This window comes from Protopterus annectens, chromosome 9.part0, assembly GCF_019279795.1.
Source record: "Protopterus annectens isolate FY-2018-M chromosome 9.part0, PAN1.0, whole genome shotgun sequence".
In the NCBI taxonomy this organism is placed as follows: Eukaryota; Metazoa; Chordata; order Ceratodontiformes; family Protopteridae; genus Protopterus; species Protopterus annectens.
The window spans coordinates 1,080,669,253-1,080,695,788 of record NC_056743.1 but is presented as its reverse complement, the minus strand read 5'-3'; the positions used below and the strand labels follow the sequence as shown (position 1 = coordinate 1,080,695,788).

The 26,536-nt window shown below is 41.8% G+C and overlaps 1 protein-coding gene across 1 annotated transcript in view; it reads right to left on the bottom strand.

Annotated features, from left to right (window-relative positions):
- AMHR2 (anti-Mullerian hormone receptor type 2) overlaps positions 1 to 24,406 on the bottom strand; it is a 744,441-nt gene extending 720,035 nt beyond the window's left edge. Inside the window, exon 1 of the mRNA XM_044082197.1 lies at positions 24,181 to 24,406. Coding sequence (XP_043938132.1) covers positions 24,181 to 24,406 — 226 coding nt within the window. The remainder of the gene's footprint in view (positions 1 to 24,180) is intronic.
- Positions 24,407 to 26,536: the final 2,130 nt, after the last annotated feature.

Genomic DNA, 26,536 nt, shown 5'->3' with positions numbered 1-26,536 from the left:
TAAATGCAGGAAAATAAAGATAAAAGGCTCTACCAGACAGATAGATAGATAAAAATTCCATCAGCAACTGAAGAAATTTTAATTTCTATATTGGCAAACACAGTATCAGAAATGAGGAGATGATGTATGATAGCATGATAGGTTCTAATAATAGGTTGAATACAGGGAGTATTAGGGTAACCCTTATTTGTATTAAAAGTATAGGAATGGGGGAAGAAATTTGGCTGTTTAAAATGGTGTGCTGAGCTGACTTGTAAAGGTTAAGAATGGCTTCAACAGAAGAGTGAATGAAATTAATGATTCTTAGAAGTTCAGTGGCAGAAGGTATATAAGCCCTGTCAAACACTTTGGATGCATCCAAGGCAAAAATGACTTCTTTCTTGTATCTCCTCTTGTTGTAACAAGATAAACGTTCCAGTGCAATATTATTGTTTTAAGCCTGTCTAAATGTAACCTGATTGAAAGGATAAGACCTAGAACTACTTATTTAAACATTCAGCTAAAATTAAGGTAAACATTTTACTATGCAGTTTTATTTATAGCCATTTGTTTACTAGGAAAGTCTAACTGGGCACAGGTGCCCTTTCCCAGCAGAGGCCTAGGGAGAAATGTTCCAAGGTATGATATTTAATGCAATCAATATTTACAGTAACAAATTTTATAATGCATTCTCAGTGAATACATAGAATAACAGCTAGTATAATAAAATTTATATTGATATTCACAAGCATTAAAATTTAACCAGATTGTTTAATGAAATCTTGGAAAGTCAGAGGATGCCTGAGGAGTGGAGAAAAAAATGTTTTGCTACCCATCTTTAAGAATAAGGGTGATGTGTAGAGCTGTAGTAACTACAGGGGGATAAAACTGATCAGTCACAGCTTGAAACTATGGGAAAGAGTAGTGGAAGCTAGGTTAAAAATGGAGTTGATGATTAGTGAGCAGCAGTATGGCTTCATGCCAGGAAAGAGAACTACAGATGCAATGTTTGCTCTGAGAGTGTTGATGGAGAAGTATAGAAAAGGTCAGAAGGAGTTGCATTGTATCTTTGTAGACTTAATGAAAACATATGAGAGGGTGCCTAGAGAAGAGTTGTGGTATTGTATGAGGAAATCAGGAGTGGCAGAGAAGTATGTAAGAGTGGTACAGGATATGTACAATGGTAGTGTGACAGTGGTGAGGTCTGCAGTGGGAGTGACGGATGCGTTTAAGGTGAAGGTGGGATTACATCAAGGATCAGCTCTGAGCCCTTTCATATTTGCAGTGGTGATGGACAGGTTGACAGACGAGATCAAACAGGAGGCCCCGTGGACTATGATGTTTGCAGATGACATTGTGATCTGTAGTGAGAGTAAGGACCAGGTTGAGGAGACCCTGGAGAGGTGAAGATATGCTCTAGAGAGGAGAGGAATGAAGGTCAGCAGGACTAAGACAGAATATAGGTGTGTGAATGAGAGGGAGAATAGAGGAATGGTGAGGATACAGGTAGTAGAGTTGGTGAAGGTGGAGGAGTTTAAATACATGGGGTCAATAGTTCAGAGTAATGGTGAGTGTGGAAGACAGGTGAAGAAGAGAGTACAGGCAGGGTAGAATGGGTGAGAAGAGTGTCAAGAGTAATTTGTGACAGACGGGTACCAGTAAGAGTGAAAGGGAAGGTCTACAAGAGGGTAGTGAGACCAGCTATGTTATATGGGTTGAAGATGGTGGCATTGACAAAAAGGCAAGAGTCAGAGCTGGACATGGCAGAGTTAAAAATGTTACAATTTGCAATGGCTGTGACAAGGATGGACAGGATTAGGAATCAGTAAATTAGAGGGTCAGCTCAGGTTGGACAGTTTGGAGACAAATCTAGAGAGGTGAAATTGCATGCTGTGGAGGGATGGTGGGTATATTGGGAAAAGGATGCTAAAGATGGAGCTGCCAGGTAAGAGGAAAAGAGGAAGGCCTAAGATAAGGTTTATGGATGTGGTGAGAGAGGGCATGCAGGTGGTTGGTGTGACAGAGCAAGATGCAGAGGACAGGAAGAAATGGAAACAGATGATCCACTGTGGTGACCCCTAATGGGAACAGCCAAAAGAGAAGAAGAAGATTCACAAACATTAAACTTACAAGCCTTGTACTAAGACTTTACCTAAACAAGAGGGTGTAATTTAAGAAATACAACAGAGTGAAGTATTAAAGGAGATAAGCAAGTTTAAGAGCTAACAGAAAAGTAGTGATGGAATAGTAATTTTGGTTGTGCTAATTAGAAATAGGTATAGTAGTTTAAGAAGCAAAATAAAGTTAGGTATTAGAAGGGGATAAGCAGGTTAATTGATTTACTGCTCTAAAGTGAGTTATAAGAAAGGTAATGAGAGCTATGTCCCTGATGAAGAGCAGGGACAAAACCAGGAGATGGAGAAATCTTTTAGTAATGGTTTGTAAAAATGAAGGTGTATGATAGACCTGACTAATAGGAATTTTATTCCAAGTTCTAGTGACACTATTGGAATGTAGGTTTATAACTTTAATAAAGGTGGGACTGGATCTGGGTTTAGTGATAAAAATTTGTTGGACTGATAGAAATATATAATGGATACACTATGTAGCTGAATAAGCTAAGGTTGGTGCAAGTTTAATTTTGGACTTCTTATGAAAATAGGTAGTAAAACCATCTAAGTCTAGAGCTTTGGCCATCTTAAGCTTGGCTTTTGATTTAACACCTTACTGAAAAGACTGTCCTCGTTAAAAAAAAAAAAATCAGAGTTAGAGTGAAAGCTTTGTACCTTTAAAATGTTTCAGGCAGAGCTGTAGCAAATGAATGTGGCACCCTCTTCAGCATACCCATTTGGCAGCCTTCCTGCTGAATCTTACCAAAAAAGACATTTAATAGCATACAAGCTGCCATTAACTGATCATAACTGTGACTGCTCAATAGACTGCTTGTAAACTGTCAATGATCTGTCTTTTTAATGGTAACTAACTTAAAAAAATGAAGTTTAACTACTCTCTAATAAGCAGTCATAATTGTGATGGTTTTTATGACAACTTGTAAACTGTCAATTTTTTTAAAGTTTGGTGCCCCCTGCAAGTCGGCATCTCTAGACTCTTTTACCCCACCCTATCAAAATGATAATGTACAATAATTCACCCTATATTTGTTCAGCATTTATGCAGTTCCATGTCACCAATAGCAGTGCTGCTTTAAAAAGTCACATGACTAGCAGGTAATACTTTCAATGAAATGAAATGAAGAATGTTGTTGTTGTCTTTTGGCTTTTCCCCATTAGGGGTCGCCACAGCGGAACTCCGGTCCACTAATGATTGGCAGTAGATTTTCACAAACGCTGAGGTGCCAGCTCGACGTTCAATGAAGGCACTCCTATTTATGCATGTCTTTCGATCGCCCACCCAACCATGGGGAGGACATGCAGACTCCACACAGAAGGCACTCCCCACACTTCAGCCGAGAATCGAATGGGAGAACCTCTTGCTGTGAGGCAACAATGCTACCGCTGCATCACCGCAGAAGGAAATTAAATAAAGAATAAATATGTATATACGACACACACACAGGCAAGCATGCATATGTATGCTCACGCATGTGCACACACACTACTGATTACACATTATTGCTCTGAACTCTGTAGTTTACACCTTGTGTTACTGGTAGCAGTGGTACTTGATGGGGGATTATCAGCAACGTTTGATTGGCTAATTTAGCTTTTCGTTTTGTTTTCTTTAAAGTATTCTTCCCTGGAGGGACAAAATAATTTTTTGATGAAGTGCATGCTAAGGAGGAAATACAAAACTTTGTCCAATAAAAAGTGAGCTGTGAAACAGAAGGAGATACTGCTTCTTGTCCTTCTCATAAGAAAGGCCACAGAGACTGTACCTATGAAACATTTTCCAGTATTTCAACAGAAAATGTTGGAGAGAAGGAAGGGAGCATGAGAGTTGACTAGAAGAATCAAGAGTACATCGGAAATGAAGCAGAGACAGGATATGGGTGATGGAGAAGAACAGTAAGAAAACCAGTAACTCAATGTGGGATTACAATACAATAATTATATTTGTGAAATATGACAGAACAAGAATAGCTGGAACTATTGGACTTTTTCAAAATTTCTTGGGTTTGTGGGGGACTCTAAAGTATATGCCCTACTTCATGTCATTAATGTCCAGAAAAATGCTTTGGGAGGGTGTGATGAAAGGAGATACTGCCAGCACAGCTAGCTGGAATGTTTTAAATAATTATATGTCATTTGTGAATATCAAACTGATTCATACAAGATGCTGGTGTTGCAAATGTATTAGACCTGCATGTCAAGTGTACATCAAACTGATGTTTACAGATGTTTGTGTTGAAAAGGTATTTGTAAAGTGCTTGTGTTTGAAATGTATCCACAGTGTATCCTACTGGAGAGAACAGAAATGTACATGCACTATTGTAATGGTTTAAATATGCATGTTTTAACAGAGGAAACTGAAAGGTTCACCTCAGCCCAGCAAACTTTAAAAAATATATTGAAATTAAATCACTTTATAGGCTAGGCCATAATGATGCTATCTCACAGGTTGAAAGGCAGCCAGAGACAAAGTCTGTACTAGGAAGCTTTCTGTATTGTCTTTGGGGTGAACTAATTACTACTCTGGAAGTGTCTAGGTATGAAATTTTTTATAACTTCCAGCACCTGCCAAAGATCTGAGCAAAAGCCCTTGTGTGTTTATTTTTACAGGTAGGTGCTAAGTCCTGCCAGCTACCAGTAATGGGGGTTTTGCATGGAAACTAGATGTCAGATGACCAGAAGTTATATCATTCTGCAAGCTATCTCAGAAGTAATATTTTAGATATTATTTTGAGATGTCTCTTGGTGAGACAGAGCATTCTGTATTCTGTCTTGAGCCTGACAACAGGAAGAATCATTCACCACATCATCTGCCTTGCTCTATTAAGTAAGTTATCAGGGAATAGTACAATTCTCTTAGATTTAGTCAGGAATATAGTGAAGCTTAGTTTAGATATTGTTTTTCTTTATTTATCTGAGTCTGTCTTTCAATGTTATTTAAAAAACTTCCTGTGTTTTGAACTTTGATGTCACTGTGAATATATACTTAGTATTTTCTTGTTCTTTTACTATTCGTTAAATATATTTAAACCTTTTATTGTGGCAGATCTTTGTAGAGATATTTAAGTTTTGAGAGTACTTGCATATTTATTTGGTGACACTGTATGGGCCACTGCTAATAGCCTTGCTCTTGGTCAAACTACCATTTGTATTAATATTAATTTCACTCAGTATATTGGGTACCCTTGGAAGAGCCTTTGGGTAGTTGTCAGGAGTGTCTGGTGGCAGTCATAACTACCTTATAGCCTGGGTTGAAGGGGGTATAGCTAGTAAACCTGTGCCAGCCTTTCCCAGGTGTGTGTGTGTGTGTGTGTGTGTGTGTGTGTAAATCAAATCTCAAAGAGTGTGTGGGCTGGGGCATGAAGCACTGGTTGAACCAAGAGGGTGCTGGAGGCCTTGGCTTGGACACTCAGCTGAGAGCTGAACTTTATAGCTGTGCCAGTTGGGAGTCGTATTAGGAATCTGGAGAAAGAATGAGACACCATCCCCGGACTGACTGTAGTCTCTGTGTGCTCTTAAGGGAAATTGCACTTGATGCAGAGAGCTGCATCTGGAAATACTGTGTGTGTATCTGTTATCCTCCCAGTGAATGTCCCCCACTGTTGCCAGTGGCAAAGATTGAGCCTCCTTGATTACTGTCCCAGAGGTGGAGGGTTATCAGATATTGTTTGGCAGTGGTGGAATATCACAATTACATATTGGCTGACAGTGGTGGGATATCCACATCACATATTGGGATTCAGTGGTGTATGTATTTAACTCCTATAGCCTGTAAAAAGTGATCACTAAAGAAGCTATTTGTACTCTCAAGCAGCCACATGGTATACATTCAGAGTTTCATATCACAATAGTTTTATTTACTTTTTGTTAGCTTAGTTAGTCAGGGATAGCAGGCAAGGATGTCAGCAGAGGATTATGGCAAGCTGACAAGGAGCCAGTTGGCTGAGATGTGCCAAGCCAAAGGACTGGTGCATGCCAAACTGACTAAAGGGGAAATGATTGCAGCCTTAATTGCAGCTGAATCCCAAACCAGCAACCAGGAAGATAACCAGACTGGCCTTGGGGATGTACAACTTTCAGAAAATCGACAGTTCAGCTTTTTCTCAGAGGACTTAAAAATTTGTCTGGAGTTAAGGAGACTTGAACTGGAGGCCAAATGTTTGGAACTAGAATCAGCAGAGAGACTGGAGCATTTGGCGGCTGAAGAAAAGGAGAAACAGATGGAATTAGACTCAGCAGAGAGACTGAAACATATGGAAGCCAAAGAAAATGAGAGGCAGAGGCAACATGAAAAGGAAATGCTAACTGTTCTCCAGGGTCATGGAGGTAACAGGGAAGGTAGTAACCATACCCCAGAAGGAATAAAAGTCAGTGAACTACGTCCTCAGTACTAAGAAGGTGATAATTTTTATAGTTTTATTCATATGTTTGAAAGAGTATGCAAACAGTATAATGTTGACCGAGGGCTCTGGGCACAGTTTCTCACCCCCTTAATCCATGGTAAGGCTGTAACTGCTGTTTTGAAATTGCCTGATACTGATCACGTAAATTATAATACAGTTAAAAATTGTTTATTGGAATGCTTTAAGTTAACACCTGAAGCTTACAGAAAAAAGTTTTGTGAGCATAGATGCAAGGCAAATGAAAGTGTGTGCGATTATACTGCTGAGTTAAGCACTTATATAAATGGGTGGTGACTGGGTGTCAGGTCACCACTTTTGAAGAACTGGCAGACCTTTTAGTGAGGGAATAAGCCTTTAGCACTTTGTCTGAGGACATGAGAATCTGGTTGGCAGATAGGGAATGCAACACCACAGATGAGATGGAGAAAAAAGGAGACCTATACCTAGCAAGCAGGGCATCACTGCACAGGAAAGGGATACCCAGTGCTGCACATGGGTATAAGGGAACCCATGGTGGGCAGCCTAAACAACCCCATCAGAGTCAGCTAGTAACAAGGGAAGCCAGTAGTTCCGGTACATGTCCAGGATCAAGGGTTAAATGTTTTAAATGTAACCAGTAGGGCCATGTAGCATATATATGTCCAGGGAGGCAAGATAGGGAATAAAAGGTAGGGGAACCAGCAAGTGGGAATAACAGAATGCCAGTTGTAAGTTGTCTGGATACAACAAGGGAACCAAACTACCACAACAGGTTATAGCCTATCTTATAGGATCATAGGAGGTTACTAGGCTACTGGCCCTTAGGCCCTTATAAGCCTAGCCAAGAGTTTAGCCCATGTTTAGAAAAGTCAGCACCCAGAACCCCTGACCAGCAGGGATACAGGTGGAATCTGAGTATGGAATTTTCTGTTTCTCATCCAGTATTTCAGGTTGTACTTAAAAAGGGATAATGAGGTACTCTGCTTGATGTGGAGAGGGAGTCTGTTCCACCACCAAGTCCTATTAATATCACAGACTAGGTAGAGGTCATGCGTACCGGTTGCTCGAGTGGAGCTTGACTTGCGGATATGCAGCAGTCCCATCAAGGCTGGGTCTGAGACTGTTTTGTATGCGAGACACAGGTCACCTCTGAGGAGTCTGTATGAAACTGAGTAGAGGGACCTGGCTTTTAGCCTATCTGTGTAGGGTAGGTGTTTGAGGCCCTAGATTCTCCCAGTGTGGAGCCTCTGTGGTCTCTCCAGCTGCTGCATGTGCTTTGCAAGGTACATGCCGAAGGGGGCATTGTACTCAATAATTAGCCTTATAAGGGAAGAATACAGGGATCTTATGACCTCTTTGTCCCTGGATGAGATACCCTTACTTATGAGGTAGGCCATGTAGAAAGCTTTCCATACAATGGAAACAATATGGTGGTCAAAAGTCAGGTTGCTATCAACCTGAGTGCCCAAATCCCTCACTACTGATTGTGTACTTAAGACATTGCTATTAATGTGATAATATGTGGGGATGTCACTCTCCCCAAAGGGGATGATGATGCATTTTTTGGCATTCGGCTTGAGGCCATGATTCTGGCACCAGTCATTTGTTTGGGTGAGACCTTCTTGGAGGATGTCCACATCACTTGGGGAATTGATGACTGCACCCAGCTTGAAGTCATCTGTAAACTTGGTCAGTCACAGCCCACTGGTTTGGGCCTGCACCTCAGAGAAGTATATCCTGAATAACAGAGGCCCCACGACCGATCCCTGGGGTAAGCCTCTCATTAAGGGTCTGCTGCTTGATGTGACTTCCCCTATTTTGATTAGGTGGGTTCTATCAGTGAGCCAGTTTACTACCCATGTGGTAACATATGGATTGATGCCTAGTTGAGAGAGTTTATCTATTATGCCCGAGTGGGGAATAGTGTCGAAGGCTTTGGCCAGGTCAAGGTAGGTGGTGTGCACCCATCTTCCCCTCATCCATGGCTCTGGTGGCTGTCTCAAATAAGTTGACCAGATTTAACAGACATGACCTCTCCTTGACAAAGCCAAACTGTGTGGGGTGGAGTGTTGGAGGTTGCCAATGTCCCTGTTAATGAGGTCCATGATAATCCATTCCATGGTCCTGCAGATCAGGCTAGTTAAACTGATGAGTCTATAATTTCCTGGATCGGTGGAAGCACCACCTTTGTGTAAAGGGATGACAGTGGCTGTCCTCCACTCAGCTGAGACAAAGTTGGTATTCAGGCTTTGGTTGAATAGGGTGCCTAATGGTGCTGCAGGTTCATGCCAGAGTTCATGTAGGACTTATAACATGAAAGCTTTGTGGATAAAACTCCAAAAAGGAACCAAACACTTTAAAGATTTTACTAGTTTAATTAAGCGCTTTTCGTCACCTTTCATAAGGCAACTTCCTCAGATTACATTCTTAAAAAAAGAAAACCATTAAATAATGAAGCACCGATCACATGATCGTACCTGAAAGGTGCATTAATAAACAAAAAATAGTACTTTTGTTAAAAGCTTTTAGAAACCGTGTTTAAATCACTATTTATAATCAATGAATATAGCGTCACTGTTACCATAAATAGAACGCTACATTTGACATATAAAACATCTCCTCCACCCATGTACCATGAATAAAAAATATGATATATAAAAACAATAAACATAAAAAAAGATGTGCATTTATAACATCATTATAAGCATAACCCAAAAAGACAAGTGTTACTATGTTGTTAATTATTCACTATCTCTCTAAACTTCTGAGTTTTAAAAGGCATGTTATATTACAGTGATCATTTAGTCCTTGTTCGACAAAGGCGTTTGATCTAATTTGCCATGCCAATTCACGTTCTTCAAGTAGTAAGTTCGAAGGGCCTCCCCGAATATTAGACTGAACTTGGTCTATTGCCTTGAAAGTAAATTTATGACCTACATATGACATACTATGCCTAGCAAGAGCGTTGTCATTTTTACTTGTGCTTATTGCATAAGTATGTTCATAAATTCTGTCTCTAAGTCTATGCTCCGTTTTTCCAATGTAAAAAGCTTTACATGAGGAACACGAAGCAATGTAGACAACCATTTTTGAATTACAGTTTAAATTATACTTTATTTGATATTTCATTTCATTGATAATAAATGAACTACCAGTAGTAATAAATTTACACATACTGCAACATCCACAGATGGACATACCAATTAGTTTATGAATCCTCCTGTTGTTCGTAGACTCGAATATACATTTTAAACTGATTCCTCTCCTAAAAATAATTTTGGGGACATCATTAAGTTTTTCTGCTAACATTTTATCATGTTTAATAAGTTCCCAGTTTTTGTATAATATAGTTCTGATAAGCATACTATCTGAACTAAATGTAGTGATGAAACTATATTCAAATCCATTAACTGATACATAGGTGGAGGAGATGTTTTATATGTCAAATGTAGCGTTTTATTTATGCTAACAGTGACGCTATATTCATTGATTATAAATAGTGATTTACGATCATGTGATCGGTGCTTCATTATTTAATGGTTTTCTTTTTTTAAGAATGTAATCTGAGGAAGTTGCCTTATGAAAGGTGATGAAAAGCGCTTAATTAAACTAGTAAAATCTTTAAAGTGTTTGGTTCCTTTTTGGAGTTTTATCCATGAAGCTTTCACGTTATAAGTTTTACAGTTTGGAATTTGTTTAATGAGTTCATGTAGGATGCAGCCTGGGATTTTATCAGGTCCCATGGAGGCTGTATATTTTGCCTTTGAGAGGGCAGTGATGATAAATGCTCATATAGTAATTCGGTGTAGATCTGGACATTGGTGACATTTCCTACAGTGGGAAAGGGGGCTGTGAAGCTGCTTATACCATCCCTCAGGAGGTTGTAATCAGCTTTGGAGAAGTTTTTTTGCTGACCCTAGCTAGAGGGGGGTCAGGGGAGATTGGTGACTTCAAAAGTGATCGCTTTATGGTCTGATCTTACCAGGGAGGATGATACCATAGGGGTGGTTCAGTGGTTATTCATGTTGGTTAATACCAAGTCCAAGATATTATCACCTCTTGTGGAGGCATTGACTAAGTGTTCCAAGGCATTTGCATTGATAAAATTGAGGAATCTCTGGGCATTTGTGTTCTGGCATGAGTAGTTTTTGCACTCTATGGTTGGGTAATTAAAGTCACCCAGGATCAGGGTAAAAGGTTAAATCTTGATAGAGCTGAAGAGATCCAGATAGGTGGAGTGGTCATCTTGACTCAAATCTGGAGGCCTGTAGCTAGCTATAATCTGAATAGGGGTCTTGTCAATGGTTAACTGCACCTGGAGTGTCTCCTGTGCGTCATACTGTTTGATTAGTCTGGAGGTGTGTGTGTCTTTAATATATATTGAAACTCCACCTTCTTTGGCTTTCCTGCCCACATTTTGGGGTCTGAATGTATGATAGGATGAGTAACTAGGTAAGGCTGGAGTGGTCTTTGCAGCTTTGAGCCAGGTTTTTGTGACCGCACAAATGTCAGCATCTTCCAGGGTTAAGAATACTTGCAATGAGTGCAGTTTCATGTTTAGACTCCTACAGTTTAGCCGCATGACCTTTAATTTGCATTTTGCTGAGATTTTTATGTCCTCATGACTCTTCCTAAAAAGGCACTATGGGGGAGGCAAGGGCCTTTGCCAGAAGCCTGAAGCCCAAGTGAGGCAGATGCAGGCCATCTCTAGCAAAGCATCGTGGTCTGTCGATCATATCTTCCCAGGCTGTCAGGCACTGGATCCCCCCTGGAATTACATCAGAAACTAAGCCAATTGTTAAAGTCAATCATTTTCTGTTTGCATTGAGGCATCATTCTGGGTGATGGTAGAATGCTGCTTAAGGCTGGGGACATACCTGCCTGGGACACATATTCAGTGAGTTCAATCATGTCTCTCTTCATATAGTCTAGGGAGGTACGTCTCAAGTCGTTCACGCCAACATGGACTATGACAGAGTCAAAACAGTACCTGTTGTTGAGAGACTTGAGTGCGTGTGTGATATGGTGGATTCTGGCACCTGACAAACAATTAGCTGTGACTTTCTCCTTATCCAGCCTGGTGGGAGGCACATCTGTGTATCTCACAATGGAGTCTCCTATGACTTATATGTTGGGTTTATGGTTAGGCCTTAGTGGTTGCGAGACAGTGGTGTGTGGACTATGCATGGTATGTGGTGCGGGGGGTTCTGGAGTTCTCATGTGTATTTGCCTCTAAGGTCTCCTTTGTTTGGGTTTGTTTTTGTTGAGAACCTCTGCATATGTAGGTGTGTGTTGTGTAGTTGTAGGTGGTGTTTGAGGTGTAGTAATTGTGTTGACAACCTTCTCAGTGCCAGATATACTGGCTTGTGATGTAGAGAGCCTAGACTCTAGCTTCTTTATGTAATTGCATCTCTCACAAATTGTGTTCCTAGGTGGCAGCAGTAGATGGTTGTCTGTGTACATGAGGCAGTTGCTACACTATCTCAGGATGCCCATATCAACCAGGCTGGCAGAAGAAACCATAGGAAATTGTCCATCCATATTTGTCAGAATCTGAGGGAGGGAGGCCAGGGAGAGCTAAGGGGTAGGCCTAAAGCCCAAGTGCTTAAACCAAAACTAAGAGGTTTAGAATAACACTTAAAATTTAAACAGGCTAAAAACAAGCAGTAATAAATGCAGCAGAGAAGATGCAGTTAACACTTTAGAGAACAAGTAGCAGAAAAACAAGATGAAGTGATAGAGTTGGAGGAGGAAACACAAATACTGTAAAAGCAGCTGAATAAAGTTTATTTATTTATTTATTTATTTTTAGTAAAGTGGAAAGAGAGAAAGCAGACAATTCAAGGTTAAGAAACTAAGGTGGTTTCCTTCCAAAATGTTCTCTCTGCATTATGTAGAATGAGCTAATGACATTGGACTGGGAGGAGTGTTTCAGATCAAATTTACACTAGGGGCGAGCAACTGCAAAGTTACCATGTGCTCAGAACAACCACTGCAAACAGGCCCAGAAACAGCAAATCTGAACTGGGACTATGCTACAGCTACTAGCTATACTATATTAGGCAGAACACACTACAGAAATGTTTATCACTGCAAAAAAACAGCAGTGACACTCTAACTGAAAGTTTTAAAAAGATAAAGGAGCAAGGATACTCTAGAAAATGCTTTTAACTGCAAACAAATCAGTTATGTGACACACTCCTTGGCAGGAAATGAGAAAAAACAAAGATGCCTAACAAATAGAGAACATTTCCAGTTAATACCTTTCACACAGTGAAACTAGCTAAAAAAGCTTTACAAACAGTGCAACAGTAATAGAAGTGATTTAAAAGGCCTTGTAAGGCAGACAAATTCAGTACAATAGTGCAGATTAGTTTATAGCAATAAAATACAGTAAAAAAACAGTAGGCAGCAGACAGAAAAGTGTTATAAATGGTTAGAACAAACAATAACTAGTAAAAATAAGCAAAAAAAACAGGATACTTATTGTTATACATCACAGATCAGAGTTGTGGTCAGTGACCCTCCTCCTTTCATAGTAGATGGGAAACAGGCCACTGCTAAGAGAGGCACAGCCTCTGACCTAACCATTATGAAGCCTGCAATGGTTAAGAGGAGCAATACTTGCTTGGGCAGTCTACTCCAGTCAGAGTTTTAGGAGGGGACCCCATTCCAAGTACCTTTGACTAGGGTTCCCCTTGACTGGGAGGGTGAAAAAGGAAGCAAGCAAGTAGGTGTGTTTGAGGATATCCCTGCAGATGTCTTGACAGGGAATGATTTTGATAATGCAGTACCTTGTGTGCATGCAGTTACATGCAGTCAGGCTTGGAGACAGGCATGTGGGTCTGGTAGCCTGGGGGGAGCCAGAAAGACCGCACACTTGAAGCCAGCCTGCTGGTGGGTACTGATCTTCCCTTGGACAGAGTGACTGCAAGGGCAGAGGTGAGTAGTAGTATCCAGGCTGACAGTGAAGCACCACTGTTTGAGGACACCAGAAGAACGGGAGCTGGGAAGGGTAACAAAGAGAGAGTTGAGACAGGCTAAGTTCTCAGACCTTACATTACAAGGTTTGAGGGAGATAGCTAGGGAGTTGCCCGATTCTCAAGGAAAAGGGGATTCCATACACTGGAACAAAGGGTTACTGTATAGAGAATGGACCCCTGAGGGAGGGCTAGAGGGTGAGAGAATACAGCAGTTGGTAGTGTTCAGAGCCTAACGTCTGGCACTTCTAGCCATAGCCCATGATATTCCCTTTGCAGGTCAAATGGGCATGAAGCACACCAAGAAATATATTATGCAGAACTTTTATTGGTCTGGGATTGCAAGGGATATAACAGAGTACTGCAGGAACTATGAGCAGTGTCAAAAAGTAGGCAAGGTGGGAGACAAGGTCAAAGCTCCTTTGATGCCTTTACCTGTGATTGAGGAGCTGTTTCACAGGGTAGCTATGGATATTTTGGGGCCGCTGAGTACCCCAAGTTCCACAGGGAAGAAGTATATCCTAGTGGTAGTAGATTATGCTACCAGATACCCTGAAGTGGTGGTCCTGTCCTCCATTGAGGCAGGAAAGGTGGCGAATGCTTTGTTAGAGCTTTTCAGCAGGATAGGTTTCCCAAAAGAAATACTGACTGACAGATATGCCAATTTCATGTCAGACCTCCTGGCTTGTCTGTGGAAGCACTGTGGAGTGAAGCACCTAAAGACCACCCCTACCGCACTCAGACTAATGGTCTGGTGGACAGGTTAAACTCTACACTAAAGACCATGCTACAGGCATTTGAGACCAGTTTAAGAGGGAGTGGGACAAATATTTGCTCCATCTGTTTGTTTATAGAGAGGTGCCCCCGCAATCCAAAGGATTCTCACCTTTTGAGTTGCTGTATGGGCATAGGCAAGGGGACCTCTAGATTTGATTTGTAATGAGTGGGAAGGTGAGTGTGAATCCCACAAGGAGTCTGTTGTGGCATATGTCCTAAACATCATCACAAAGTTCAGGGAACTCATGGGATTGGCCCAGGAGAACCTGGCAGGAGCCCAACAGCAGAAAAACCTCTGGTATGACAGGAATGCTCAAGTCAGAGAGTATGCGGTGGGGCGGCAGGTTATGGTTCTCATTCCTGTCAGACACAATAAGCTGCAAACAGCTTGGGAGGTGCACTTGAAAGTGGTAAGGAAGGTCAGTGATGTTAACTACATGGTAGAACTGCTAGGCAGAGTCACAAATTGTACCTAGTTAACACCATAAAACCTTACCATGATAGGGTTGCCCTTGTACAAAGTATTTGCAGTAGGAGTCTGAGGGGGATCTGTGGCTACAGCAAGCCAGCCAGCAAAATCCCAAGTTACTATGGTGAAGCCTAGGGTTACCTGCACATGATATGACAGTGCGGTGAGCAATGCCAAGGCAGTTGGGAACTCAAGACAGGGTATGGGGTAAGACACACATGGGAAAGGCTGGCACAGGTTTACTAGCTATGGCTCCTTCTGTCCAGACTATAAGGTAGTTTCCACTGACACCAACCACTACTTATCAGCTACTCTAAGGCCCTTAACAAAGGGTGTCCCATCCTACTGTGAAATTTTACTAATAATCCAAATGGTAGTCTGACCGAGAGCAATGCTATTTAGGAGTGGCCTGTACAGTGTCACCAAATACGTATGCAAGTACTCTCAGAACTTAAATACATCTCACAAATAGCCACAAAGATAGGTTCAAATATATTTAATAAATAAAATAACAAGACAATACTCAGTAAATCAACACACTAACTTCAGAGTTCAAAATCACAGGAAATATTTAAAACAATGCAGGGCAGTCTCAAATAAATACAGAAAACATCTAAACTAAGCTATACTATACTCCTATCTAAAAAGAGTTACTATGCCCTAGAAACTTTACTTACAGCAAGCAAGTGCAGATATGATGATGATGAGTGGATGTTTCCAGGTCAAAGACAAAATACAAAATGCCCAGTCTCTCTCTGAGGGAGTTCTTAAATTAATATTGAATATTACTGCTGAGTTAGTTTGGATGACATCACTTTTTGTCACCTGACTTCAGTTCCCAGACTAAACCCCTTTTTGTCAGAAACTATCAGAATTTAACATCTGTGTGAAAAATACATCTCTCTCAGATATTTGCTCATAGCTGTGCAGCTGCTAAGAAGGCATAAAACAATAAAACAATACTGCATCTCAAACCTAGTAATTATTTCTCTCAAAACAATACAAAAACTTCTAACTCTAGACATTGTGTCTGCTACTGTCCTGAAACTGAGAGATAACATATTTGTTTATGACCCAGCTATAAAGTAACTTAACCTCAACTGTTCTTAAGTTTTGCAAGTTATTCGTCTATATTCCAGCAGAGTACACTGTGGATACATCTTTGAAGTTGAGTACTATACAAACCTTGTTCAACACAGACTTCTGTATAAGCAGCTTAATATACACACACAACACACAGTTCCAATATAGTGACAACACAAGCAATTGCATCATGCGGGTATTCACAAATGGCATATAACTATTTACACAATTCCAGATAGCTGGGCTGGCAGTATTTCCTTCTGTTACATTTCTATAAAAATCATATTAATATTCGCAAACGACATAGAATTATTTACAAAATTCCAGCTAGCTGGGCTGCCAGTATTTATGTTTGTCACACTTCTCCCCCCTCCCCCGAAAACTCAAGCTACTTTTTCAAGTGACCCTTGAGAAACATTGCTTGAGAGGGTTGACTATCTGGGAATGCCTCACACCATTCCATGTCCTGACAGCCCATCTGTGTTGGCATTGTTAACCCCACTGAGGCACTGCACTGTCATATCATATGCCTGCAACCCTAGGCTCCACCTTAGTAACTTGACATGTTGCTGGCTGGCTCACTGTAGCCATGTTAAGGGACTGTGGTCTGTAACTACAGTGATTTTTCTTCCATACAGATAAGGTTGAAGTTTCTGCAGTGCCCACACTATAGTTAGACACTCATTTTCTACAGCTGCATAGCTTTCATCCCTGGATTGCAGCCTGCGACTGAGATATACTACTGGGTGCTCTTTTCCCTCTGAGAAAACCTGGCTAAGTACAGCCCCCACCCCATGGTTTGAAGCATCCACCTGCACAACAAATTCTTTGGTGTAATCTGGGATGGCTAACACAGTTGATCCTCCCAAAACTCCTTTAAGCTTCTGGAATGCCTGCTCACATGCTGGGGTCTACACTACCTTATCTGGCTTGTTTTTCCTTGACAGGTTTGTGACAGGAGCAGCTATGGTACTATAATTGGGGACAAACTTTCTATAGTACCCTGCTGTCCCTATGAATGCCCTCACATGCTTTTGGTAACAGGGGCAGGCCATGTCTGAACAGCTTCCATTTTGGCAAGTTCTGGCCTGATCTTACTACTCTCCACTCTATGTCCCAGGTAGGAGACCTCTGCTATACCCACCTGACATTTGCTGGTCCTAATGGTCAATCCTGCCTTCTGCAGTCTGCCCAGCACCTCCCTGACATGCTGAAGGTTGACTTGCCAGGAATGGCTGCAGATGGTAATATCATCCAGGTAAGCAAAGGCAAATTCTCCTGATCCTGCTAGGATATGATCTACCAAGCCTCTGGAAAGTCACTGGAGCATATTTCATCCCAAAAGGCATCTTTGTGAACTCATACAAGCCAAAAGGAGTCAAAAAGGCTGACCTCTCTCTAGCACTGGTAGTCAAGGGCACCTGCCAGTAATGCTTGGTAAGATCAATAGTGGTAAGATACTTAGCCCCACCCAGCTGCTCTAGGGCTTCATCTGTCTTAGGCATGGAGTAAGCATCTGACTTTGTGTGACTATTAATTTACTGTAGTCCATGCAGAACCTGGTGCTGCCATCCTTCTTTGGTACCAACACCACTGTGGAGGCCTAGGGACTGTTGGACTCCTTGATTACCCCCCCAGTTCCAACATTTCCTGTATCTCCTTCCTTAAAGTCTGTTTGACTCTCACTCAGGCACCCTATAAGGGGCCCGCTTAATAGGACTTTGGGATTCTGTATCCACATGTTGCTGCACCAGGTGGGTGCAGCCTGGTTTCCCAGTGAACATGTCCCCAAACTCCTGTAACTGCTGGAATTTCTCAAACCTAGGTAGGAGATAGCTGCTGGGACATTGCTACCCCTTCTATAGTGGTGTCAGTCGGAGCCTCGCTGAGGAGATCAGTCCTCATATCCCCCTCAGACTCCTCCTGCCATCCACTGCAAATACTCAGCACAAGGGCCTCTCTACCATGGTAAGGTTTCATCATGTTAACATGGTACAATGTCTGCCTCCTACCTAGCAGTTCTACCATGTAGTTAATATCACTGACCTTCCTTACCACCTTGTAGCATCCCCCCCTGCCTGCAGCTTGTTGTGTCTGACAGGAATGAGAACTATTACCTGCTGCCCTACAGCATACTCTCTAGCTCGAGCATTCCTGTCATACCAGACCTTTTTCTGCTGTTGAGATTTTGCCAAGTTTTCCTGGGCCAAGCCCATAATTTCCCTAAGCCTTGTCCTGAGGTTTAGGACATATGCCACAACAGACTCCTTGTGAGATTTACACACACCCTCCCACTCATCTTGAATCAAATCTAGAGGTCTCCTCACCCTATGCCCATAAAGCAACTCAAATGGTGAAAAACCTGTGGATTCTTGGGGCACCTCTCTATAAGCAAGCAACAGATGGGGCAAATATTTGTCCCAGTCTTTCTTAAACTGGTCTGCAAATGCCCGTACCATGGACTTGAGTGTAGAGTTTAATTTCTCAACAAGACCATTAGTCTGGGGATGGTAGGGGTGGTCTTTAGGTGCTTCACCCCACAGTACTTCCGCAGACAAATCAGCACATCTGACATGAAACTGGCACCTTTGTCAGTCAGTATTTCTTTTGGGAAACCTACCCTGCTGAAAATCTCTAACAAAGCATTTGCCACCTTTTCTGCCTCAATGGAGGATATTGCCACCACTTCAGGGTATCTGGTAGCATAATCTACTACCACTAGAATATAATTTTCCCTGTTGAACTTGGGGTACTCAGAGGCCCCACAATATCTATAGCTACCTTCTGAAATGGCTCCTCAATTACAGACAAAGGCATCAAAGGAGCTCACACATTGTCTCCTGCCTTGTCTACATTTTGGCACTGCTTACATGTCCTCCAGTACCATATTACATCTCTGGAAATTCCAGGCCAATAAAAGTTCTGCATAATACATCTCTTTGTACATTTAATGCCCATATGACCTGCAAAGGGAATATCATGGGCTATGGCTAGAAGTGACAGATGGTAGACTCTGGGCACTGCCAACTGCTGCATTCTCTCACCCTCTAGCCCTCCCTCATGGGTCCACTGTCTATACAGTAACCCTTTGTCCCAGATTCCCCCTTCCCTTGAGAATCAGGTGCCTCATTAGCTACCTCCTTCAGGCCTTGTAATGTAGGGTCTGAGAGCTGTGCCTGCCTCAACTCTCCCTTAGTAACCCTTCCCAGCTCCCCTTCCACAGGAAGTCTGGTATCCTCTAACAGCGGTGCCTCACTATCAACCCGGGTACTACCACTCACCTTTGCTCTTGTAGGCACTCTGTCCAAGGGACCATCAGTACATACCACCACCAGCTGTGGCTCACCTTCAGGCTCAATACTACAGGGTAGCTCCCTCCCTGAATTAACCACCTTACTAATCCTGGCTGCAAGTGTGAGGTCTGTCTAGGTTTCACCCAGGCTACCAGACCCACATGCTTGTCTCTAAGCCTGACTGCATGTAACTGCATGCACATAAGGTACTGCATTATCAAAATCATTCTCTGTCAGGACATCTGCAGGAATATACTCAAACACACCTACTTGCTGCTTCCTTTTCCACTCTCCCAGTCAAGGTGAACCATAGCCAAAGGTATTTGGAATGGGATCCCTCCTAAAGCTCTGACTGGAGTAGATTTCCCAAGCAAGTAGTGCTTCTCTTTAACCATTCCAGGCTTCTCAATGGTTATGTCAGAGGCTGTCTCTCTCTTAGCAGAGGCATCTTCCCCATCCATTAAGATAGGATATAACCTCTTGTGGTAATTTGGTACTCTTGTTGTCTCGAGACAACTTACTGCTGGCATTTTGTCATTTGCTCTTACTGGCTCTCCCACCTTTTGTTCCCCACCTTGCCTCTGTGGAAATCTATATGCTACATGGCCCCACTGGTTGCATTTGAAATATTTAACCCTTGGTCCTGGATGTGTACCTGGACTAGTGGCTTCCCCTGGTGCTGGTGGACTCTGTTGGGGAAGTCTGGGCTTCCCACCATGGGTTCCCTTACACCCATGAGCAGCACTGGGTGTCACTTTCATGTCCTGTGCAGTGATATCCTGCTTGCTAGGTGTAGGTCTCCCTTCTTCCCCAATTCGTCTGCAGTATTGCATTGTCTGTCAGCTAACCAGATTTTTATGTCCTCAGGCAAAGGGCTTGTTCCCTCACCAAAATGTTTGCCAGACCTTCAAAAGTGGTGACCTGACATCCAGTCACTCACCTATGAAAATAAGTGCTTATTTCAGCAATATAGTCGCACTCACTTTCGTCTCCCTTGCTTCTATGCTCACAAAACTTTTTCCTATAAACATCAGGTGTTAACTTAAAGCAATCAAACAAATAATGTTTGACTGTGTTATAATTTAAGCAATCGGTACCAGACAATTTAGAAATAGCAGTTACAGTTTTACCATGGAGTAAGGGGGTCAGGAACCATACCCAGAGCCCTTGGTCAACATTATACTGTTTACATACCCTTTCAGACATATGAATGAAACTATCAAAATTATCTCCCTCTGTAAATTGTGGAAGAAATTTACTGACCTTTGTTTGCTTCTGGGGTTTGGTTACTCCCTTCCCCATTACCTCCATGACTCTGGTGAAGAGCCAGCATCTCCTTTTCATGTTGCCTCTGCCTCTCATTCTCCTCAGCTTCCAGCCATCACAGTTTCTCATTTTCCTCAGCCTTCAGACATCGCAGTTTCTCATTTTCCTCAGCCTCTAGATGTCTCAGTCTCTCTGCTGCTTCTATTTCTAAATGCTTGGCCTCCAGTTCAAGTCTCTAACTCCAGACAGATTTTTAATTCCTCTTTGGAAAGGTTGAGCTGCCCATTTTCTGAGAGTTGTATATCTCCAAGGCCAGCTGGTTTGTCATGCAGCTGTGCCCAAGGCTACAATCATTTCTGCCTTAGTCAGGTTGGCATCCACCAGTCATTTAGCCTGGCACATCTCAGCCAACTGTCTCTGTCAGCTTGCCATACTACTCTACTGACATGCTTGCCTGCTCTCCCTGACTAACTAGGCTAACAAAAAAAAAAATAATAATTGTGATATGAAACTTGGAATGTTCACTGCATGGCTGATTGAGACTACGGACACCTTCAGTGACCACTGTACACAGGCTACAAGAATTCAATATCCACACCACTACAAGCCAATTAATATGTGATGTGGCTATCCCACCACTGCCAACCAATTAATATGTGACACCCCAACACTGGCCCAGTAATCAAGGAGCCTCAGTCCTCACCACTGGCAACAGTGGGGGACATACACACTGGGAGGATGACAAGTACACACACAGTAAAGTGCAATTTCCCTTAAGAGCACACAGAGACCTCAGTCAGTCTGGAGCTGGTTTCCCACTGTTTCTCCTGATCTCCAATAAGACTCCCCACTAGTACAGCTAAAGGGTTAAGATCTCAGCTGAGGGGCCAAGCCAATACCTCTATCACCCTCTCTGTCCAACCAGTACTTCGTGTCCCTGCCCAAGTGGATGACACACACACACACACTTTGAAGTTTAATATACACACAACACACAGTTCCAATAGAGTGGCAACACAAGCAATTGCATCATGCTGATATTCACAAATGACATACAACTATTTACAAAATTCCAGCTAGCTGGGCTGGCAGTATTTCCATTCGTCATAGTGGTATCAAATGCAATAGCCCTGGAAGTACTGGAAATCTGTACTTCCATGACCAAAGCCACTATCTCTTCCTTAACCAGCAGTTGAGGGGGTTCTCTCTGGTCCTTCCAAAAGCACAGGTGAGGTTCTCCCTTCTCAGCTGTAGATAGCCATATATCGGGCCTCTGAGGACATGCCTAGCTGCTGAAACTTAGCAGCATTCCTTGGTTCAGGAATGTCTGACAGATGGTCTAAGGACTCTAAGAAGGTCACATCAAAGTTGTCTGTAACAGACCAGTAAAAATGTCAATATTTATTTATTTTATTTATTTCTAGTTTGATGACTGGGGATGTCCACTGGGCTCAGAAAGCCCGTTTTCAGTGGAGGCCCGGGGAGAAAAGCTCCATGTTGCAAAGTTTAGATACAATACAGAAAAGAACAATATGATTTGTGGCTGAAAGTAGAACAGTTTCAAAAGCCCCTTTAACAGATTTTGTTTTCTTTTCTTGGGAATTGGGAGGTTAGTCTAATCGTTAAGGTGTTTGCCTTACAAGCACAAGGTGCGGGGTTCAAGTCGGAAGTACTGTTGAGTCTAATAATATTATAGCCAGGTGGGGAGATTTCAATGTCTTTAATGGAAGGTTTTAGCCATGTTTCTGATAAACATAGGATATCAAATGGCTGAGTCTGTAAGAGAGCATTTTGTGCATAAATAGAGGAGAGTTGTTGGGTTTGGGGGAGGGAGGTTTTATAGTATTATTGTGGTTTATAACTGTTGTGGGAGGTGGATTATTTGGTCTGCTATAGGTTTAGGGTGCACTGGTTTGTTGTGGAAATCAAATAGTTTTCTAGTTTTTGGGTAAGAGAAGTTGATATGAGTAATTCGATGATATTTTGGTAATTGGTAGCAAGGTATATAAGGGATATACTAAGGCTATTAAGCTAACTTATGATTGTTTTGGGATATAGGATAAGCAAATCTGACAAGCAGATGTGTGCCTCCCCAGACAAAACATGCTGTGTGGGAATTTTTGTATGGTACCCATCCTTCCATACAGGTACTTTGTTTTCTCCTAGATATAAGCAAATAGTTTCTTACAAATTTTATTCAAAAAAGAAGGAAAGTCCCCTGAGGGGCACTTTTCTGTCCAAATGTTGAACAAATCAACTGCCAAAACACTGAAGATGCAGCTAGACTAAGCCTGACTGAACTCTTCAGCAAAAAAGTTCAGATTTTTGGTGCCTGCACATCTGGCTTTTTTTACCAGCATATCCTCATGCTTCCTCACATGTATGTCACATATGAAAAATTCACAAAAGTATTGGTATATGGGCCAGACATCTGATCTTTGGCAGGATATATCCCATATAGCTTTATGCTACTGCAATAGTGATCTAATGATGAATATCAAAAAAAATTCTCTCACCTTTATTTGAATATTAGGGAAAGAAAACAGACAACTATACACAACAGTTAAAAATATACATTAGGGACCATTTTTGACATGACAGAAGGATTCGTTTGCAGACTATCTTTTGTGGAAAATCAGGAAAGGTTACTTGCACAACAGTAGCTGTAACCAAGAGATCCTTCTTGCTGAAAAAGGATGATCTTTCAAGTCAAAAAGTTGAAAGGAGGCTTAAATCTATTTTTTATTAAGATAAAATTCAAAGTATATAATGGAGATACATTTTCTTGCAGTCTCAAGCATAACACACCCTTAAGGAACTTAATAACTTGAGGCAATGAAGGCAAGGGTGATCCATAGGTATGCAAACTAATATAGCTCAGAGATGTAACTTCAACAAGGCATAAGCCACCCCTGACCTGCATAACTCTGACAAGTACTGCAGATTCAATAACACTGCCACTGAAATGGGGCTTGGATTCCTACTTTAGCACAGCATGGGAAATGGCTCCCTTTGGCTAGTTAAAACTTCTAGCAGTTTCTAGCAGGCTTTCCAGTCTCCTTCATGATGTTGAGTATGGCCTTTAAAACAAGGTGCCTAAAGTGTAGAAAGGTCAGCTCATCCCCGCTATTAGTCTGAACACCTGCAGGTTTGGGTGTGTAAATGAACTCCTGAGTCCAGTGAAAAAGGTTTACATGCAGAGGCAGAGTGAAGGTTTTTTCCCTTGCAGTCTCCACTAGGAGAGATAATTAATGGTTTGGCCAAAATGGTGCTGCTAAGAACATCTTTGGCTTCTTCTCCTTCGCTTATTGAATCACCCTATGTATTTGGAAGACTGGAGGGAAAAGCATACAGAAGAAGACCTGCCCAACTGAAGAACATGCCCCTTCTCAAGCTGTGAAATGGGGTATTCTACAGAATTTCATCAAATATCTCTTGCTTAGAAAAGAAAAAAAGTTTTATCTGGTACACATCATCTGTGGATTGTTGTATAAATATATCCCAGACCAACATCAATTTGCAGAGAACTGCATTTGTTCTGCTCAATCTGCTACAAAGTTCTGCTAGAATGGAATGTAGAAGGCCTTTAGGTGTATGCCTGACTAAAACCACCTCCCAAGCTTTGTATGTAATCCTGCAAAGAGGGTAGGAGTGAGTCACTTTTCATTTATGTACCACATCACAGTGGTGGTGTCTTATCAGATGTAGGACAGTCCAAATGGGCTTCAGGAACCTGTTAACCACCTCCTTTATATGAATGTGCTTCTTGTGCTGCTTGTCATCTCAGGTACTCTGAACCCTGAATTTTCTGGGTTTGCTCACCAGCTGCATCAGAGGTGCTGCCAAAGATTGGCTCCCCAGTGACTGCTTGAAAGGTATCTGGATTTTCTGGTCCTGTTTTGCCCATCATACAAGCTTCTGCCTTATTCAAGGCAGCAAAGGAATCTTCTTTAGGGACTGATTGGGGGTATTTGGCATCAGCACAAAGTACCATCTGTAGTTTAGTTACATGGTGTGCTGCTATTGAGGCTAACAGGATTTTGGACATTATGTACAGCAGGACGCACAGGTGCTCCTTTAAAGATACCGATTTATTTTGTAGCATATTGAAGAAATGCTAGAAATTCCACCTTGACCTGAGGCATGAAGGTAAAATCTAGTACAGTCCCCAAGAACACAGCTATTCTGGAAGGACACAGAATGGATTTTGGGAGATTGAGAAAGACAATCAAAGGTTCTAGAAACAGCTCAGAGTAAAACTGAGTGTCCTGTCAACTCCTTCTTTGTGCTGGACCTGAATGGATAAATTGTCTAGGGAAAGGTAAAATGAATGTCTTTAGTTGGTCAACAAACAATAACTGCAGCAAGACACTTGGTAAAGATCCTGAGAGCAGCAGACACTTCAAAGGGTAAAGACACACTGGTAGTGGCAGCCTTTCTCTTCTAACCAAAAAAAAAACGTGGTCACTGTGAATATTGATACATCATCCTTAAGATCCAGGGTGACTTCTTTTGAGTACTTATTTAAATTTCACAAGTTTACAATGGGCCTCCTGGGGTCATCTTTTCTTGGCACCAGAAGCAGCCTTGAAGAGAAGCCTATCCCCTTTTCTCCCTTTGGTGCACTGTAGTCACTTGTTGAAATAGATCCTGTACACCTAGATGTCTTTGATCCTCAGGCACCAGTGGAATACTTGAGGACTTTTGTCTTAAAAAAAAAAATGTAGCCTATATTTACGTGAGGCTACCTGCAAAACCCACTTGCCACAAGTAATTTCTTTCCAATGTTTTGGAAACAATGCCAATGTCTTCCCTGTTTTCTTGAAACTGCAATGGCCTGGGAAATTAATGATTTGGAGGGCTGGGGAGGGGAGAAGCATGCATCAGCCATAGTTTCTCTCTGTCTGGGATTTGATCCACATGATGTTTCCCTTTTTGGTCTTCTTGCCATTTTTTTCATGTCCATTTTTCTTATCCTTTCTGTGCTTTACATATAATGTAGTGATAGTAGTACAGTCAAGTATTAGATGGGTACTTTCTATCTTGTCATGTATTTGGGGGATGGAATATTAGTTTAACAGACTGCATGTTTTCTTCTTTTCCTGCAGTTTGTTAAAGATTTTCTGAGCAAGGGGTCCAACCAGCAAATATTTATACAAGAGAGCACTAAGGAGTTGCAGTCTGGCAATCTGTCAAGGATATCTTCAAACTACTGACCTATTAACAGCATACCTGGATGCTGCATCTACAGCATCACAAACCCATTTCATTTCACATTTATTCACCTGGGTTAATTCCAAAATGTCTGCCTTCTGCTTCTTTCTTAGCTGGACAAGAAGCTCAGCCTGACAGCTAATGATTAGGCAGTGACAGCTCTGAGTTATGAAGGTAAGAATTGTCAGTATGCTTCTTCTTAAAGTGATCCAAGATTCTAATACCCAAATCACTGGCAGATGCATTAGTGATGGAACTAGCTTAGACCCTTTCACAGCATCCACTGACACCACTGATGGTTCTGCAACAGGGTTCTTAAAAAGATAGGAATCCCATACTATAGAATTAGTATCACTTCCAAAGAGCAAGGCACTGGTTTCAGCTCCTTTGATGTTGCCAGACAGACTTCATGTAATAACTCTAAAACTGGAGAACTTACCAATGGCCTAGGTATATCCAAGCCCAGAAGGTTCTTTTCTGGGTGTCTTGATACTTCTTTGGCTTCAAATTTAAAGGCAACCTCTGGAGTAAAGCAGAAGACGAGGTGTCCTTATTGTGTCATAGCCTAGATGGAAAGACAACTATCTAAAAATGTAAGCCAGATTTTCCTCCTCCAAACAAGAGAGTTCCCATTCCAGTGTGAGTGAGGATTGCATTTTTCTCTTTTGAGGTGGGATACCCGGCACTGAAGCTGATCTCTTGTAGACTACATGCTTTCAATAAAGACCATGATGTGGGAGGAAATCTGGTGTGAGGGAGATGTAAGAATTCACCTGCTACCTGTGGATCAGGCATTATCAAGGACAGTGAAGTGAACATCCATGGCATGGATATGTGGATTGGTATTCATGACTTCCACCTAATCATAATCCATAATGATTACAGATGCCCTCACACATGGAGACCAAGGGAGTACTGCCCTCTCTCTCAATTATCACAAACTGGGCTTTGGACTCAGATGTCC